We start from the raw sequence: 15,038 nt of genomic DNA, 5'->3' as shown, positions 1-15,038 counted from the left end.
TTCACAGTCGAATCAAAGGATTGTTGGTCTTCCAGAGCTTGAGAAAATAATAACGCAAAAAATATCATATCCATGAGCATAAAATTTTATTTTGCAAAAAAAACAACAACCAAACAATTAAATGAAATTAATAGTACAATACATTCTTAAATTTCCTTTTCCCTACAAAACAATTTCACAGAAATTACCTTGGAATGTATATTCCTGTTTTTTCATTTCACTCTTTTTTTAAATATATTTTTCCTCATATTCTACCTCATTTAAATATCCCCATGTCAACATTAAATGAAGCACATTAGTAGCCTAACCTCTTCTACTCTCCAAACTAAACAAAGCTAAAAAAAGGTCGACCTCCAAAATCACACAATCATGAAGTACTGCGTCGACCAAACAGAGTCATTAATAAGAACCCCGTCCCGCCCCCTTCCCCCTGGTCCAACCAATCACCTCAATGTACAAGAACAGACAGGGTCCGGGGTCCTCAGGCTTCGTCTGAAGGCGTAGTAGCCATCGGGGGGGCCCATCCAAAAGTCCCAGCTTCAAGGAGGAGGTCCCCAAAGAACAGGTCTTCTTTACAAACAGTATATTCAAATGTACACTGACATCACTGCTGTATAATAATAATAATGCTAATACTACTAATAATAATATTCATATTTATAATAATAATAATAATCATAATCTCATGTTTTCTCCTTCCCTTCGGCCTCCCGGAGCTCTGAATAGATAAAAAAAATGGTCTACAGCCAAACCCTGATAAAAAAGGCACACGTTTGTGAAATAGCCATGCCTTCGTGAAACCCCCAACCTGACACTCCCGCACTGAGCCTCAGACTCCCTCCCCTACGCTCGCTCTAAGCTTCAGTGTCCCCCCCCCTGCTCGCTCGGAGCCTCAGACCGCCCCAACCCCACGCTCGGCAGCAGATGACTTCAGCAGGGGCGCCGCGTAGCGTGTAATCGCCTCCAGAGCCAATATATGAAAACCCATAAACCCATTCTCAAATGGCAACCGTGTTAAATTAAATAGAAAGAAAAGCTGTCGCCGGTACACGTCCCCCCCTCTGTGTGAGGTCTTGGGATGCTCCGGAGCCTTGAGGTCACAGAGACTGTGTGGAGGGGAGCATACCATCAGTAGGATCCGGGGGGTGCAAACCGTCAACCAGTTCAGTGTCTCAGAGGAGTTTGAATAGCCAAACCCAGTGCATTTAGGCCTCATGTAACAGAATCTCCACTTAAATAGCATCACCTCTGTATGGCAGAATACCTGTAGTTACTTAAATAAAACACCCACGTTTGTAAACGACAGCGTGCTTGAATCGCACTTTAAACCCCTATGACAAAGATACCAGTGATGTTTCGACACGCTCACACTCACGCACATACACACACGCACACTAACACGCAAACACACACACACACGCACGCACGCGAGCACACACACACACACACACACACACACACACACACACACACACACACACACACACACACGCACACACACACACACACACACAAAAACAAACACACACACATGAACACTCACACACACCACACAGACACACTTGAATCCGGAGTTTGAACCAATGGGCAGACGGAGCTCAAAGAAATGAAAGAGAGACGCGTCGGAGGTGAGCGATGTTAAACGGAGAGCAGGGAGACGGTGAAGCTTCGTTCCTCTGCCTCCGCCGTCCTGTTTTGTAGCGGTGACACAGAGGCGTCCTGACGGGCAGTGTTTCAGCGGCCGCGGGGCCGTGTCTCTCGTCTCCCCCCCTCTCCCGCCAGGGGGTCTGGCGTACTGTACCCTCGGGGCTCAACGACAGCCTGGAGGTGTCGCCAAAGCCCCTAGCAACGCGTCGGAACATGTTGGAATAAAACCCAAAACTTAAACCTAATCTTAGGTTATTTTCACACAGCTCCCTGTTCGATCCAAGGTGTGTGCTCTTTCATTAAAAACACACAACACACACACACACACACACACACACACACACACACACACACACACACACACACACACACACACACACACACACACACACACAAAACTGCATATCAGTCCCTCTGATATGCACACAAGTGGATGGACAGAGAGTGGGCGAGTTAGAGAGAGAGAGAGAGAGAGAGAGAGAGAGAGAGAGAGAGAGAGAGAGAGAGAGAGAGAGAGAGAGAGAGAGAGAGAGAGAGAGAGAGAGAGAGAGAGAGAGAGAGAGACCACCGTTTCCCAGTACGGCGGCCCATCAGTCGGTCGGAGTGAGGCGAGGCGACAACTTGTGGCGTCCGTCTTTAAGTCCAGCCCCCCCCCCCCCCCCCCCCCCCCCCCCTTCCCTGGTGACAGAAACAGTCATCCGTAGAAAAGGCTTGATGTCTCTAGTTTCTCAAAGGCAGGGTCCGTCACCCCTCCCCTGTGCAGGTGTCTGGGCGGTCTCCCTGGGCCCGGCAGTATGGGGGGTGGTGGTAGTGGTGGTGGTGGGGGGGGGGGGGGTGCTACCCCTTGGGGGGGGTCTTCTTGTTCTGGGAGTTCCACATGCCCCTCTTGGAGTGGAAGTAGTGGAAGAAGTTCCTCAGCCGCAGCCGCTCCACCTCCAGCCCGTTCTGCAGCACCCTGGGGAGACACACAACGCAGGGGGCAGACGTTAACGGCCTGTCGGCCCGGCGGTGCTTCTGCGCTCACCCCTAGGGGGGGGGCTTTGAATGGTAAATGGACTGCATTAATAAAACGCTTTTCTAACCAGTGGCCACTCAAAGCGCTGTACAATACTGCCTCCCATTCACCCATTCATGCACACGTTCACACACCGACGGCGGAGGTCAGATACTCAAGGTGACAGCCAGCCTGTCAGGAGCAGTTAGGGCGAAGCGTCTTGCTCAGGGACACCTCGACACTTGGGGGTCGAACTAGCAAACTTCCCTCCCCCCCCCCCCCCCCCCCCCCCCCCCTCAACAATCTCGCCTAGAGCGCCAAATGTGCTGGGGCCGCCCCTGGGTTCAGGCCATTCACAACAGTTGACCTACTAAGGGGCGGGGATGATACGAGAACAGAGGAGGCGTTTCCGTGAACAAGATGTCTGCCGCTGATGTGTCGACTGTCACACGCTTCCTTGCTCTGATTGGTTGTCTATCCAATTATATCCAGGTGTATTTTGGGCAGGTTGATGACGCCCCTTGACAATCGATCATGAAGTCAGAGGGACTAGATACACATTTGCGAATAGTTGATGGCATAAGTTAAGTAAAGCAAGTTCTTGCACCACCCATTAACAGTTCATGTTTACAACGAACAACACGTCATGTATTATGCATTGTGTTGATGCAAGGGTTGCTTTGATCAGCACATTGCATGATGCATCAAGAAGTCATTCTACATTAGTAAAAAGACTGGTGTATTAGCGAAAGATACTTTTGAATAAATCCTTTTTTATTTGTCATACTTCAAACTTCAAAGTGCTTTCTGAGTGGCGGATCTCTGTCGACATATTGTGAAAGAAACACTTTCAAATTGAGGGGCGCTTGAAGTCTTTGAAGAGGTAAAAGGTATTCATCAAACTGTTTTATTTCCTCGAAAGACACCTTAGTCAAACAAACCCTTAAAGGGATGCTTCACCCATTTAGAACCGGCGTTCTATCATTATAAAATCGCTATTGTAATATAAATAAATATATAAATAAATATCAGTCTAAACCAGTCTCCCCTTGGCCCATTTTTTCTCATCTAATTTTCTCCCGAAATGACGTCAAATGACGCGTTTGACGTCATTTCGGGAGAAACCTCTTGTCCCGCTAGAAGGGCCGAGGACTACAACACACTTTTGGTGGAACATTTTTCAACCAATAAGGATTGATAGGGGGCGGGAGCTCGCGGGGCGGGGATGAAAACACTCTTTCTGCCTTTTTTCAGGCTAGGATGAACCGATTTCAATTTTTTTTTCACATTTATAATACATTGAATTATTTAATTCATAAAACCTTCATATTCCCACCGGTGAAGTATCTCTTTAACGATGAACAAACACTATGTATCAGGCATTCTCAGATGCAGATCAGTTCAGTATTTGTCTCAGAATAATCGTCCCAAATACTTCTCCTACTGCTCACATCAACCGTTTAACAAACCTTATACCACATGATTGTTTGATACATGATCGTGATTGGTCGATAATGTTCCAAGGTTGAGCCTTCAATTCCAGTTACGGAGCAAATCGTACTTAACCATTTGGAATCAATGCTTGGCTTTACAAACCAACATCCACGATAACAACAGTCGAAAACAGCGCTCCCCCGCAATGCAAGAACACACAGAGCTCAAAGCACCACGGAATCCCCCCCCCATGGACCCCCAACGTGGACGGAGACACTGACTCACCTGTCCAGTAGCTCCCAGCCCCCCCCCCCCCTCTCACAGGGACTCACCTGTCCAGTAACTCCCAGTCCCCCCCCCCCCCTCACAGGGACTCACCTGTCCAGTAACTCCCAGTCCCCCCCCCCCCTCTCACAGGGACTCACCTGTCCAGTAACTCCCAGTCCCCCCCCCCCCTCTCACAGGGACTCACCTGTCCAGTAACTCCCAGTCCCCCCCCCCCTCTCACAGGGACTCACCTGTCCAGTAACTCCCAGTCCTCCCCGCCCCAGCGGTCCTTGTACTCCTCCGTGTTCATCCCCCCGATCTTATCGAAGTCCGACTTGTAGAGTCCCAGCAGGCCGAAGCCGTTCACCTCCCAGTACCCTGGGGGGGGGAGAGAGGGGGGGGGGGGGGGAGAGAAAGCGAGAGACAGACAGAGGGTGAGAGTGTGTGCATTGTTTGTGAGTGTGTGCATGTGTGTTACAGTACGTGCCTGTGTGAGTGCGGGTGCATGTGTGAGTGTGCATGTACGTAACCGTGTGTGTGTTTAAGCGTGTATGCGAGTGTGTGTGTGCGTGTGGGTGAGTGCGTACGTGTTTGTGGGCGCGTGTTGCTGTGTGTGCGTGCGTGCGTGCGTGTGTACGTACGTGTTTGTAAGGACCTGCGTGTGTGTGTGTGTGTGCGCGCGCGTGCGTGCGTGTGTGTGTGTGTGTGCGTGTGTGTACCATCGGGCTCCAGCGGAGAGCTGCCACAGCCCAGCCTCATGAGGATGGGGGCGAAGGCCAGCCGGCCCTCCACACAGTGCTTCCTGATGCTCTCCAGGATGTTGGGGGGGAAGTGGATGTGGAGGTCGCACAGGAACACGATGCTGTGGCTGTCCTGCAGGGGGCAGCACACACACGAACACACACACACACACACACACACACACACACACACACACACACACACACACACACACACACACACACACACACACACACACACACACACACACACACACACACACAGTGACTACTAGTTTAAAGTCAGTTCTTGTTGCTCCCTGTATCACTCAGGTTGGTGCTGCACACAGGATGTGGAGGAGGTGTGATATCATGTATACATACTGTATATTTACCCTTATACATATTTAAATACCGGTATTTGAATATAGAGTTTGTATATAAACGTACACATTATTATATATATGTGTATACAAATTCCAAGGCCTTTTGTGTGTGTGTGTGTGTGTGTGTGTGTGTGTGTGTGTGTGTGTGTGTGTGTGTGTGTGTGTGTGTGTGTGTGTGTGTGTGTTTGTGTGTGTGTGTGTGTGTGTGTGTGTGTGTGCATCCCTCTGAGTATTTGGGATTAAAGGGCAATGAGATCCCCGATCAGTATCAATGTCAACACCATCCCATAATGCTTTGCGTCATCATGGATGAGTGACAGAGCCGTCATTTCAAGGTGGCAACGCTGACACAGACACATACACACCCTACTGCCTTTGGAGGATCTGTGTGTGTGTGTGTGTGTGTGTGTGTGTGTGTGTGTGTGTGTGTGTGTGTGTGTGTGTGTGTGTGTGTGTGTGTGTGTGTGTGTATGAGTTGACAGGAAGCTAGCTGTCAGTCTGGTTCTGTCATCCTGTCATGCGGCCTGGTTAGGGAGGGTCCAGAGGGAGTGGACGGGACTTAGGCAAAATAAGGAAGCATTTCATTGGCTGTGAAGCAGCGGAGACTGATGAATAATGCATAGTGTTCTTTTTTTCTGTCCATCAGGGACACATGGTCCCTCTGACTGGTTTCTCTTCATCTAGACCCCACACTCTGTGTGTGTGTGCGTGCGTCTGTGCATGTGTGTGTTTGTGTGTCTGTACTTGTGTGTGTGGATGCGTGAGTGTGAGAGAGTGAATGTGTGTGTGCTAATGAGAGAGAGAGAGACACATATTTTGTGTGAGTCTGAGTGTGAGAGAGGAGTGTGTGTATGCTTGCTTGTGCGTATGTCAAGTGGTGTGTATGTGTGTGTGTGTGTGTGTGTGCATGAGTGTGTTAGTGTGTGTGTGCAGTTGTGAAGGTGTGAAGGTGTTAGGATGAAAAGGTGTGAGATTGCATTTCTGTGTTATATGTACCGGTAATATGGAAGGCAAGGTTTCCTCTGTTTGTGTGGCGTGTGTGCGTGTGCGTGCACGTGCGAGTGCGTGTGCGTGCGCATGTGTGTGTGTGCATGCGCTCGTGTCCCTTTCAAAGTGTGTGTTTTTGTCTTTTCCCTCTCCCCTGCAGCGCGGCTCGGGGCTGCAGGCTGGATTCTGGGACCCAGTGTCCTGACGTTGTAATCTCAGAGAGTGTTTCCTCCGCCGCCTCCTCTCACCTCGATGGTATCCACTCCGATCTGCAGCCCGGCCGACCGCTCAAAGTTCCCTTCCCTCCTCAGATACTCGTATCTGTGGTAGCACAAAGACACACAACCCCCAGTCACACACTTAACACCCCCTCTCTCCGGCGGCGGGGAGGAAGTGAGCCAGATTCGATCTCACTCTGGGCGTTCTGAGGAGCCGTTCCCTGAGCCGCACCATTGTGTCAGAGCCGCTGGGAATCGGTGTGGGATTCACACGGCACTTTGATACGTGACATCTACTTCAACCTGTTAAGCCCCTTTTTATGTTAGTCTACTCTGAAGTGGTGGTAGTTACAGGTTCCCGGATATGTCTTTGAGTGGCCATCTTTTAATCTACACACGGCTACAAACCCCATGCCTGCAAACCGGACAGGCGTACGGCTATTCTTGTTTTCCATTCGACTTTTAGACGAGGACTGGCACAAGAAAAGGGCTTGGAGCTTAACAGGTTGGGTTGTCTACCACTAAAACGACCATATAAACCATGTAAAAAGTGACTCACTTATTTTATCAGGGTACTGTGGTCGTTTATCAGGGTACGGCGGATTTTACCGGGGTACTTTGTTTATGTAAGGGGGTGCTGCAGTCATTTCCCGGGGTACCGGTCATATATCAGGGTACTGTGTTGGGATAAGGGGGTATGGCGGTAAGTTACCGGGGTACTCTGGTTGTGTAAGGGGGTACTCTGGTCGTATAAGGGGGTACTCTGGTCGCATAACAGGGCACTGCGGTCGTATAAGGGGGTACTCTGGTTGTGTAAGGGGGTACTCTGGTCGTATAAGGGGGTACTCTGGTCGCATAACAGGGCACTGCGGTCGTATAAGGGGGTACTCTGGTCGTATAAGGGGGTACTCTGGTCATGTAAGGGGGTACTCTGGTCGTGTAAGGGGGTACTCTGGTCGTATAAGAGGGTACTCTGGTCGTATAAGGGGGTACTCTGGTCATGTAAGGGGGTACTCTGGTCGTATAAGGGGGTACTCTGGTCATGTAAGGGGGTACTCTGGTCGTGTAAGGGGGTACTCTGGTCGTATAAGAGGGTACTGCGGTCGTATAAGGGGGTACTCTGGCCGTGTAAGGGGGTACGGCGATCACTCACCGGGGTACACTGCTCTCCCGGAGCGCCGTCTCCACGTCCATGTCCTCGCTCTCGAAGTCCACGATGATGATGCTGAAGTTGTCGTCCTTGGTCTGCTGGTGGAGGTTCTCCATGTCGGCGATGAACTGCTGCACCCAGCGCGCCTGGTTCTTCACTGGGCACGGCGGAGCAGAGAGTGGGCGGCAGTGAGAACCAGATCATTTACGTTTACATTTAGCAGACGCTTTTATCTAAAGCGACTTACAACCATTCATTCACTCATTCCCACACCGACGGTGAAATCCATCACGCAGGGCGACATCAAGCTCATCGGGAGCAGTCAGGTGGGGGTGTCTTGCTCAGGGACACTCAGCTAGATGGTTGAACTCAGAAGCCGGTGATCGAACTAGCAACCTTCTGTTTACCAGCCAACCCGCTCAACCTCCTGAGCTACAGCCGCCCAAAATCCCTTTATCAATATTAATACAGGGTTGAATAAATCTGACTTACGCACAGCGGAGCAGTGGAGAGGAGGGGAGCAGATCTAGAATAATCTCTCACCCTCGTATTAAATCACTCAGGGAGCATAGAGCATAAAACGGAGCCTGCACAATATATCACATTTATGTGGACGTCCCGGAGCGAATAGCCCCGCGGTGCTCTCTATCTCTGCGGATTAGAGACGCCGTGTTTAATTCAAAGTGGAACCGCATTGCACATGTTTGAAATGCAGTGGCCTGTTCGTAACATCGTGACTTGGGAAGACCACGTCCGATTCACGGCTCGAAAAATTAATAAACAGTGAAGGTCAATAATAAGTTATTCAGTCCGGGGAGCATGTGACACAATCAGGTTGCATTAGCATAACGAGTAAAAAATTCCCTTTTCTTTATTCCGTTCCGTTTTCCAAATGGGGGCTCTCTCTCCATCGAATACAGTCGAGGGTTCAGCGCTCCCTGGAGCGTGCAACACGCAGGATTCGGAGGATTCTGTTCAGGGTCCAGTACGTCTTGATGTCCCCGAGGGGCAATTTGCTTTACAGCAGTACTTTAAGTACACCCCAACAACAACAACAACAACACCGGCGTGCTAGTCGATGATGAAAAGCTCTGCTGGGATCGCAGCCCCAGCACATCCACACAGGAAATATGGCGTCTTTAAAAGGGAATAAATGATGATAATCACTCCGTGCTCGAGTTCAAACTGCACAGAGACCGAAAACACTTTGTTTCACCCGATAGCCCAGTGGCTTATTGGATGAATAACAACATGCATCATCAGGAGGAGTTAGTGGTGAGGCTTAACCTACTGGGGGACTTCATCTTACTGAAGAAGATAAACATATTGGTGAAGTTGAAACAAAATATTTCACTGCGGTACATGTATATATATGTCGGTACAGTAAGGATGTTCATAGAACCAAGTGCCCAGCACTAACAATCGCTAGGTTAACCCATTCCCTGCGTACAACAAGGCTGCTACACAATGCTGAGTACTGTTTCTAACAACATACAATAAGTGCATACATCAAGTGTACAACATAAAAGTGTACATTAAGTGCGTACATTAAGTGCCAGGACGTACAACACACAATAGAAGATAAGGACACATCATGAACTGGATCAACAACGACCACAACGACGACAATAAGAACCCCAGCATCAGGGCCCCCCGGCGGCCTCACCTGGGACCACAAAGTGCACCATGACGTCCTTCCTCCACTCCAGCATCACGGGCTGGCAGAGGAGGGGCTTGGCGTAGGCCGTGCTCCAGGCGGTGGCGCCGGGCCTGGCGGGGGCCCGGGTGGAGGAGGAGGGCGGCGGGGCGGGCGGGGGCGTGATGAGGCCCGGGGCGGGGGCGGGGGCGGAGGCGGGGCCGGCGGAGGGAGGCAGCCCCCCCCCGGGGTCGGTGTTCTCCAGGCTCTCGTCGCCCAGCCGGCCGCGGTGCAGCAGCAGGTAGATGTACTCGGAGAGCCGCACCACGCTGCGGCCGCGCTCCATCAGCTCCAGCTCCACCAGGTAGCGGTTGCCCCGCGCCGAGTCCCGCCGCTTCTCCACGTTGATGATCCGCAGGAGGGTGTAGATCCTGGGGGGGCGGGGGGAGGCGGCGCCGTCAGACGGTGGAGGGGGTTTGGGGGAGAATGGAGGTTTTTTATTTCGTTTTTTTTATTTAGTTTAGCATTATTTTAGCTTTTTATTCTTGAAGATACTATGAGTAAGACATGAAGAAATGGGAGAGAGAGAGAGAGGGAGAGAGAGAGAGCGAGAGCGAGAGCGAGAGCGAGAGAGAGAGAGAGAGAGAGAGAGAGAGAGAGCGAAAGCGAGAGCGAGAGCGAGAGGGATAGAGAGAGAGAGAGAGAGAGAGAGAGAGAGAGAGAGAGAGAGAAAGGAAATTCAGCCAAGGACCACGGTGAGGAATCGAACCCGAGGTCGCTGCCATTAGGGCTGAGCTCTGTTCTGGTAATGGTCTCAAAATGGCCGAATGTTGCTCTCCCATTTAATAAGTCGGTTAGCAGCATTGACTCACCACCTGCCTATCCTCCCGACTACATGTCTGCTGCGTTTTAAAAATACTCCAAAAGAGGGCAGAGAGTGAAATACTGCCTTCCTTCTTCAAGGAAAAAGAAGAGAGCAAACCTGATCTCCCCCCCCTCCCCTCCCCCTCCCCCTCACCCCCAGTCCCCCGACTGTGAGTTTGCTGCACCAGATTCAAACACATTAAGCTTTCATGTCGGGGCTGGGAGCCAGCCTCTGCCACAGCCGACGGGCCGCCACTCATCATTGAACGGGAGGAACCCGATGTTCCGCCGGGGCGATCGAGGGGAGAAGTAGAGCGGGGAGGCGATAGGAAAGCTACTTTAGTCTAATAGCATTGCAGGGGCTGCTAAGCACCGCGGCAGAAGATGATATTTAGCAAACAGGGGTTGGCCCTAACCTGGGCGCGCCCGGCCGGCCGTGACCGGAACGTTCCCCGGGAAACGACTCTAGCTCCCCGTCGGCGGTTACATTTGACGCAGTCAGGAGGCGGCCGTGCCGTATCTCACCCCCGCACACCCGGCTGTTCCTCCATCACGCCTCTGCCGTGCCCTCTCCCCCCCTTCTCCCCTCTCCCCTGTCTCCCTCGTCTCCCCCCACTCCCCTTCTCCCCCGCCTCTCCCCCAGCCCGGCCGTCTCTCCATCACACCTCTGCTGTCTACTCCGTCTCCCCCATCTCCCAGTCTCCCCGTCTCCCTTGGTCCCCCCCTTTTCCCCCTTCCCCCCCCGTCTCCCCTATCTCCCCCTTTCCCCCCCTCCCCCGTCTCTCACCCTCCGTTGCGTTCGTTGAGCTTCTCCATGTCCTGGGCCAGGACGTCCACCACCTCGCTCTCTCCCTCCTCCCACCTCTCTCCCCCTCCCCCCCCTCCTCCCCCATGTCTCCCCCTTTTCTCCCCCACTCACCCTCCGTTGCGTTCGTTGAGCTTCTCCATGTACTGGGCCAGGACGTCCACCACCTCGCTCTCGGCCAGCTGCAGGTTCCCCGACACGTTGCAGCGCAGGTCGTTCCAGTCGGAGCGCAGCAGCTCAAAGTCCATGGGGTTGACGGAGAAGGTGCGCTGCCAGTTGATGCTCTCCTCGGCCCAGCCCGGCCGCGCCTCCACCTCCTCGTAGCTGTAGTCCGACACGCCGCCCTCCTCCGCCTCCGGGTCCGACTCCCCCTCCGCCGCGGCCGAGCGGTTCCGGCCGGCGTCGGGGACCGCCTCCGAGAGGTCGGCCTCGTCGGGCCCCGGCGGGTTCTGCGACTCGGTGATCTCCGAGGTCCGGAGGTACGAGGTCACCCGGACCTCCCCGCCGCCCCCCAGGTCGGAGGCGTTGAAACTCCGGGGAGGGGCGTACGGCGGCGGCGGCGGGGGCGTGTCCGGGTGCTCTGACAGCGGGGCGGGAGACGAGGCTGCCTTGCTCAGCCGACCGGGGGCGGGGCCCGCGGCGTCCCGTCCCGGGGCCGGTCGCTCCCCTCGCCGCGGGCCCCTCCCTGGAGGCTTCGCCGCCGCCGCCCCCTTGCTGGCACCCCTCTGCCCCGCCGCCCCGTGTCGGCCGGCGGTCCCGTTACGGGGGGCGGTCCGTCCCTCTTTGGGGGCGGACTTGGGCCACAGCTGGGCCGCACTCACCCTCTCCCTGGGCCCCGCTAGTCTGGCCCCCGTGCGGGCCCTGGGGCCCAGGTTGACCAGCCGGGTGGTCTTCCCGTTCTGGTAGAGGAAGACCCCCGGGAACACCTCCCGGGGCCGCCGCCAGCCCTTCTCCTCCCGGCGTTCCCGCCGCTCCGCCTCCCGCTCCTTGGCGGGCCGCGGCCGCGTGATATAGATCTTGTTCTCGTCCCGCTTCTCCGCCGGCTTGTCGCCGGGGGGCTTGGCTTTGCCGTGGGCGGAGTTGCCCAGGATGCGCTTGGCCCGGCTGGCGAGGGCGGAGAGCGCCGAGGTTTTCTGCGGGAACAAGATGGACGCCCGGCTGATCTTGGCGGGCGCCTCGCCTCTCCCATCGCCGTCTTCCACCTCGGCTCCTCCCCCCTCGGCTCCGCCCCCCTGGACCAGCCGCTGCTCCGGGGGGGCGGGCTGGAGCCAGGTAAGCGACCGACCTTTGACCCTGTCCTCCGGCGAGCGGAGCCCGTCCGGTGCAGGCTCCGCCTCCTCCTCCTCAGGCTCCTCCTCCTTGCTGCCCCGGACCCCCGGAGTCCTTCCCCCCCGGGGTTGGTCCCGCCCCCAGTCCCCGCCCTCCGCCCTCCTCGTCTGTTGGTCCCTCTGGGGGTGCGGCATCCCCCTCTCGCTACGGACCCTTGTCAAACTGCGGACCACGACTTCCTCCTCCTCCTCCTCCTCCTCCTCCTCCTTCTTCTCCTCCCCCGGCTCCTCCCCCTCCACCACCGCCCTCACCTCCCCCACCTCCTCCTCCGCCCGGCCCCTCCTCCTGGAGGCGGGTGTGGGGCGGGAGGCTGGGCGATGGTGGGCGGGTCTGGAGGTGTGGCCTGCCTGGTGGAGGGGCGGGGCTCTCCTCGGGGGCGGGGTGCCAACGATCTCCACCTCGTCCTCGGGATCCACCGCTTCCTCTTCCTCCAGGAAGTCTGGAGACACACGGGGGACGATGAGAAGGTGTGTGTGTGTGTGTGTGTGTGTGTGTGTGTGTGTGTGTGTGTGATTGTTTGTGTGTGGGTGTGGGTGAAGGTGAGTGTGTGTGTGTGTGTGTGAAGGTGTTTGTGTGTGCATGTTTGTGCAGGTTAGTGAGTGTACATGTGTGTGCAGGTGTGTGTGGAGTTGTTTGTGTGTACATGACATGTGTGCAGGGGTGTGTGTGTGTTTATATCTATTTGTGAGTGTGTGTGTGTGTGTGTGTGTGTGTGTGTGTGTGTGTGTGTGTGTGTGTGTGTGTGTGTGTGTGTGTGTGTGTGTGTGTGTGTGACTGTGTGTATCCATCTGCGAGTGTTTGTGTGTGTGTGTGTTTGTCCATCTGTGAGTGTGTGTGTATGTGTGTGTTTGTGTATCTATCTGTGTGTTTGTGTACATGCATCCATTCATTAGCACCCACCGTCTGGGTTGGGGAAGAAGAACGGCCTGTCGTCCTCCTCTTCATCCATCTTCATGTACTTGTAAAAACCAAACCTACAAGAAAACACACACACACGAGCACACACGCAGACACACATACACACGCACACACAAACACACACACACACACACACACACACACACACACACACACACACACACACACACACACGCACATTAGTGCCTCAAACTCGGAGAGGGGTCACATGATTCGGCCCTGTCCAATCAACGGACCCGTCCGACCTCATTCACATAACAAGGCCCCGTCCGGCCCCAGAACATCGTAATGAGCTCATAGCGCTTCACACAGAGTACAGCGTCGGCTAACTCCTACTTTTCCAGGTATATGGGCGACTCCCGGTAGAAGCACTTGTTCTCCCGCTCCATGTGGGTGAGACGGGTGAAGTCGTTAGGGTAGACGAAGGACAGGTACACCTGGGGACACAACGCACAACGCAGGGTACCGTTACAAACCCCGCCCAGCAACCGCGGGACAGAGCGCACGGTGAATGGGTCGCCCCTTACTCCCCCGTACCCCGTACTTCATGTACATACTTATTGTATGCGGTACGTCCCTGCACTTAAAGATGGTACGTAGCGTTGTGTAGCATCTTACCCTATATATCTTTGTTGTACACGGGGAATGGGTTAACCTAGTGATTGTTAGTGCTTGGCACTTGGTTCTATGAACATCCTAACTGTACTGACAGTGATAATTTGTTTCTCTTTCTTCTGACAAATGTACTTATTGTACGTTTCTTTGGGTTAAAGCGTCTGCTAAACGCCCTGAATTTGAATGTAAAATGCAAAGACAATGTCAGCTTCAAAATACAACTTGTTTGTCATTTTTGAAAAAATCCTCCCTTCTTCAATCCAAATTCTGGGTTTAATGACTGAACGACATCACGTATTACGCTGATGATTCATGTACGGAGTGTAATGCAACGTTTCCTTTTAAGTGTCTCTCCCTGGTGTTTTAGTATCTCCACTGCTGTGAGCTCCATTAGTCTAATCCCCATCAAAACGGGTGCTACAGCCTCACGCAGCTGGGAGCGGTTTGCACCCGCAGTAACACGATTCTACCTGCAGAGGGCAGCAGAGAGCGGCCTCCACCAGCAGCGCTCGATCTGACTACATTAATTAAAGGCTTTGGGTTTCAGTGTAAATCATGTGAACAATGCGGCCGGGATGTAATGTGCTGTTTTGAGCGAACAGTAGGAACACGGCGGCAGTAATTAAACACTCCCCCTAATGACCCTCAGAGGGGCTCGGCTCCGAGGGGCAGACCCATTTAATCACAACCCGATTTATGAACGTATGTGCATCCACTCACTCGCAGACGCACAAACACACACCCACGCATGCACACACACGCACAACAACACACAGACATGACACACACACACACACACACACACACACACACACACACACACACACACACACACACACACACACACACACACACACACACACACACACACACACACACACACACACACAGAGCAGCGCCTCCGCTGCCGCCAGGAGAAGATGCTGATGGTGCTTATGCTGACGGTTGCTAATGGTGATGGTGCTGACGTTGCTGATGGTGATGGTGCTGATGGTGATGGTGCTGATGGTGATGGTGATGGTGATGGTGCTGATACTGATGGTGTTGCTGATGATGATGGCGCTAATGG

General features: G+C 53.6%; 1 protein-coding gene across 1 annotated transcript in view; it reads right to left on the bottom strand.

Moving 5' to 3' along the window:
• Window positions 1–2,314: 2,314 nt before the first annotated feature.
• b4galnt4a (beta-1,4-N-acetyl-galactosaminyl transferase 4a) overlaps window positions 2,315–15,038 on the bottom strand; it is a 136,163-nt gene continuing 123,439 nt past the window's right edge. Inside the window, exons 12-21 of the mRNA XM_030366359.1 lie at window positions 13,691–13,791; window positions 13,337–13,410; window positions 12,697–12,875; window positions 11,222–12,648; window positions 9,469–9,869; window positions 7,806–7,959; window positions 6,683–6,755; window positions 5,062–5,215; window positions 4,594–4,720; window positions 2,315–2,602 (exon numbers count right to left, since the gene is read on the bottom strand). Of these exons, the coding sequence (XP_030222219.1) occupies window positions 2,485–2,602; window positions 4,594–4,720; window positions 5,062–5,215; window positions 6,683–6,755; window positions 7,806–7,959; window positions 9,469–9,869; window positions 11,222–12,648; window positions 12,697–12,875; window positions 13,337–13,410; window positions 13,691–13,791 (2,808 nt within the window). The 3' untranslated portion in view covers window positions 2,315–2,484. The remainder of the gene's footprint in view (window positions 2,603–4,593; window positions 4,721–5,061; window positions 5,216–6,682; window positions 6,756–7,805; window positions 7,960–9,468; window positions 9,870–11,221; window positions 12,649–12,696; window positions 12,876–13,336; window positions 13,411–13,690; window positions 13,792–15,038) is intronic.

The sequence above is a fragment of the Gadus morhua genome, chromosome 9, assembly GCF_902167405.1.
Source record: "Gadus morhua chromosome 9, gadMor3.0, whole genome shotgun sequence".
Taxonomy (NCBI): Eukaryota; Metazoa; Chordata; class Actinopteri; order Gadiformes; family Gadidae; genus Gadus; species Gadus morhua.
The sequence above is the reverse complement of the archived record's forward strand: the minus strand, read 5'-3'. Positions and strand labels throughout refer to the sequence as shown.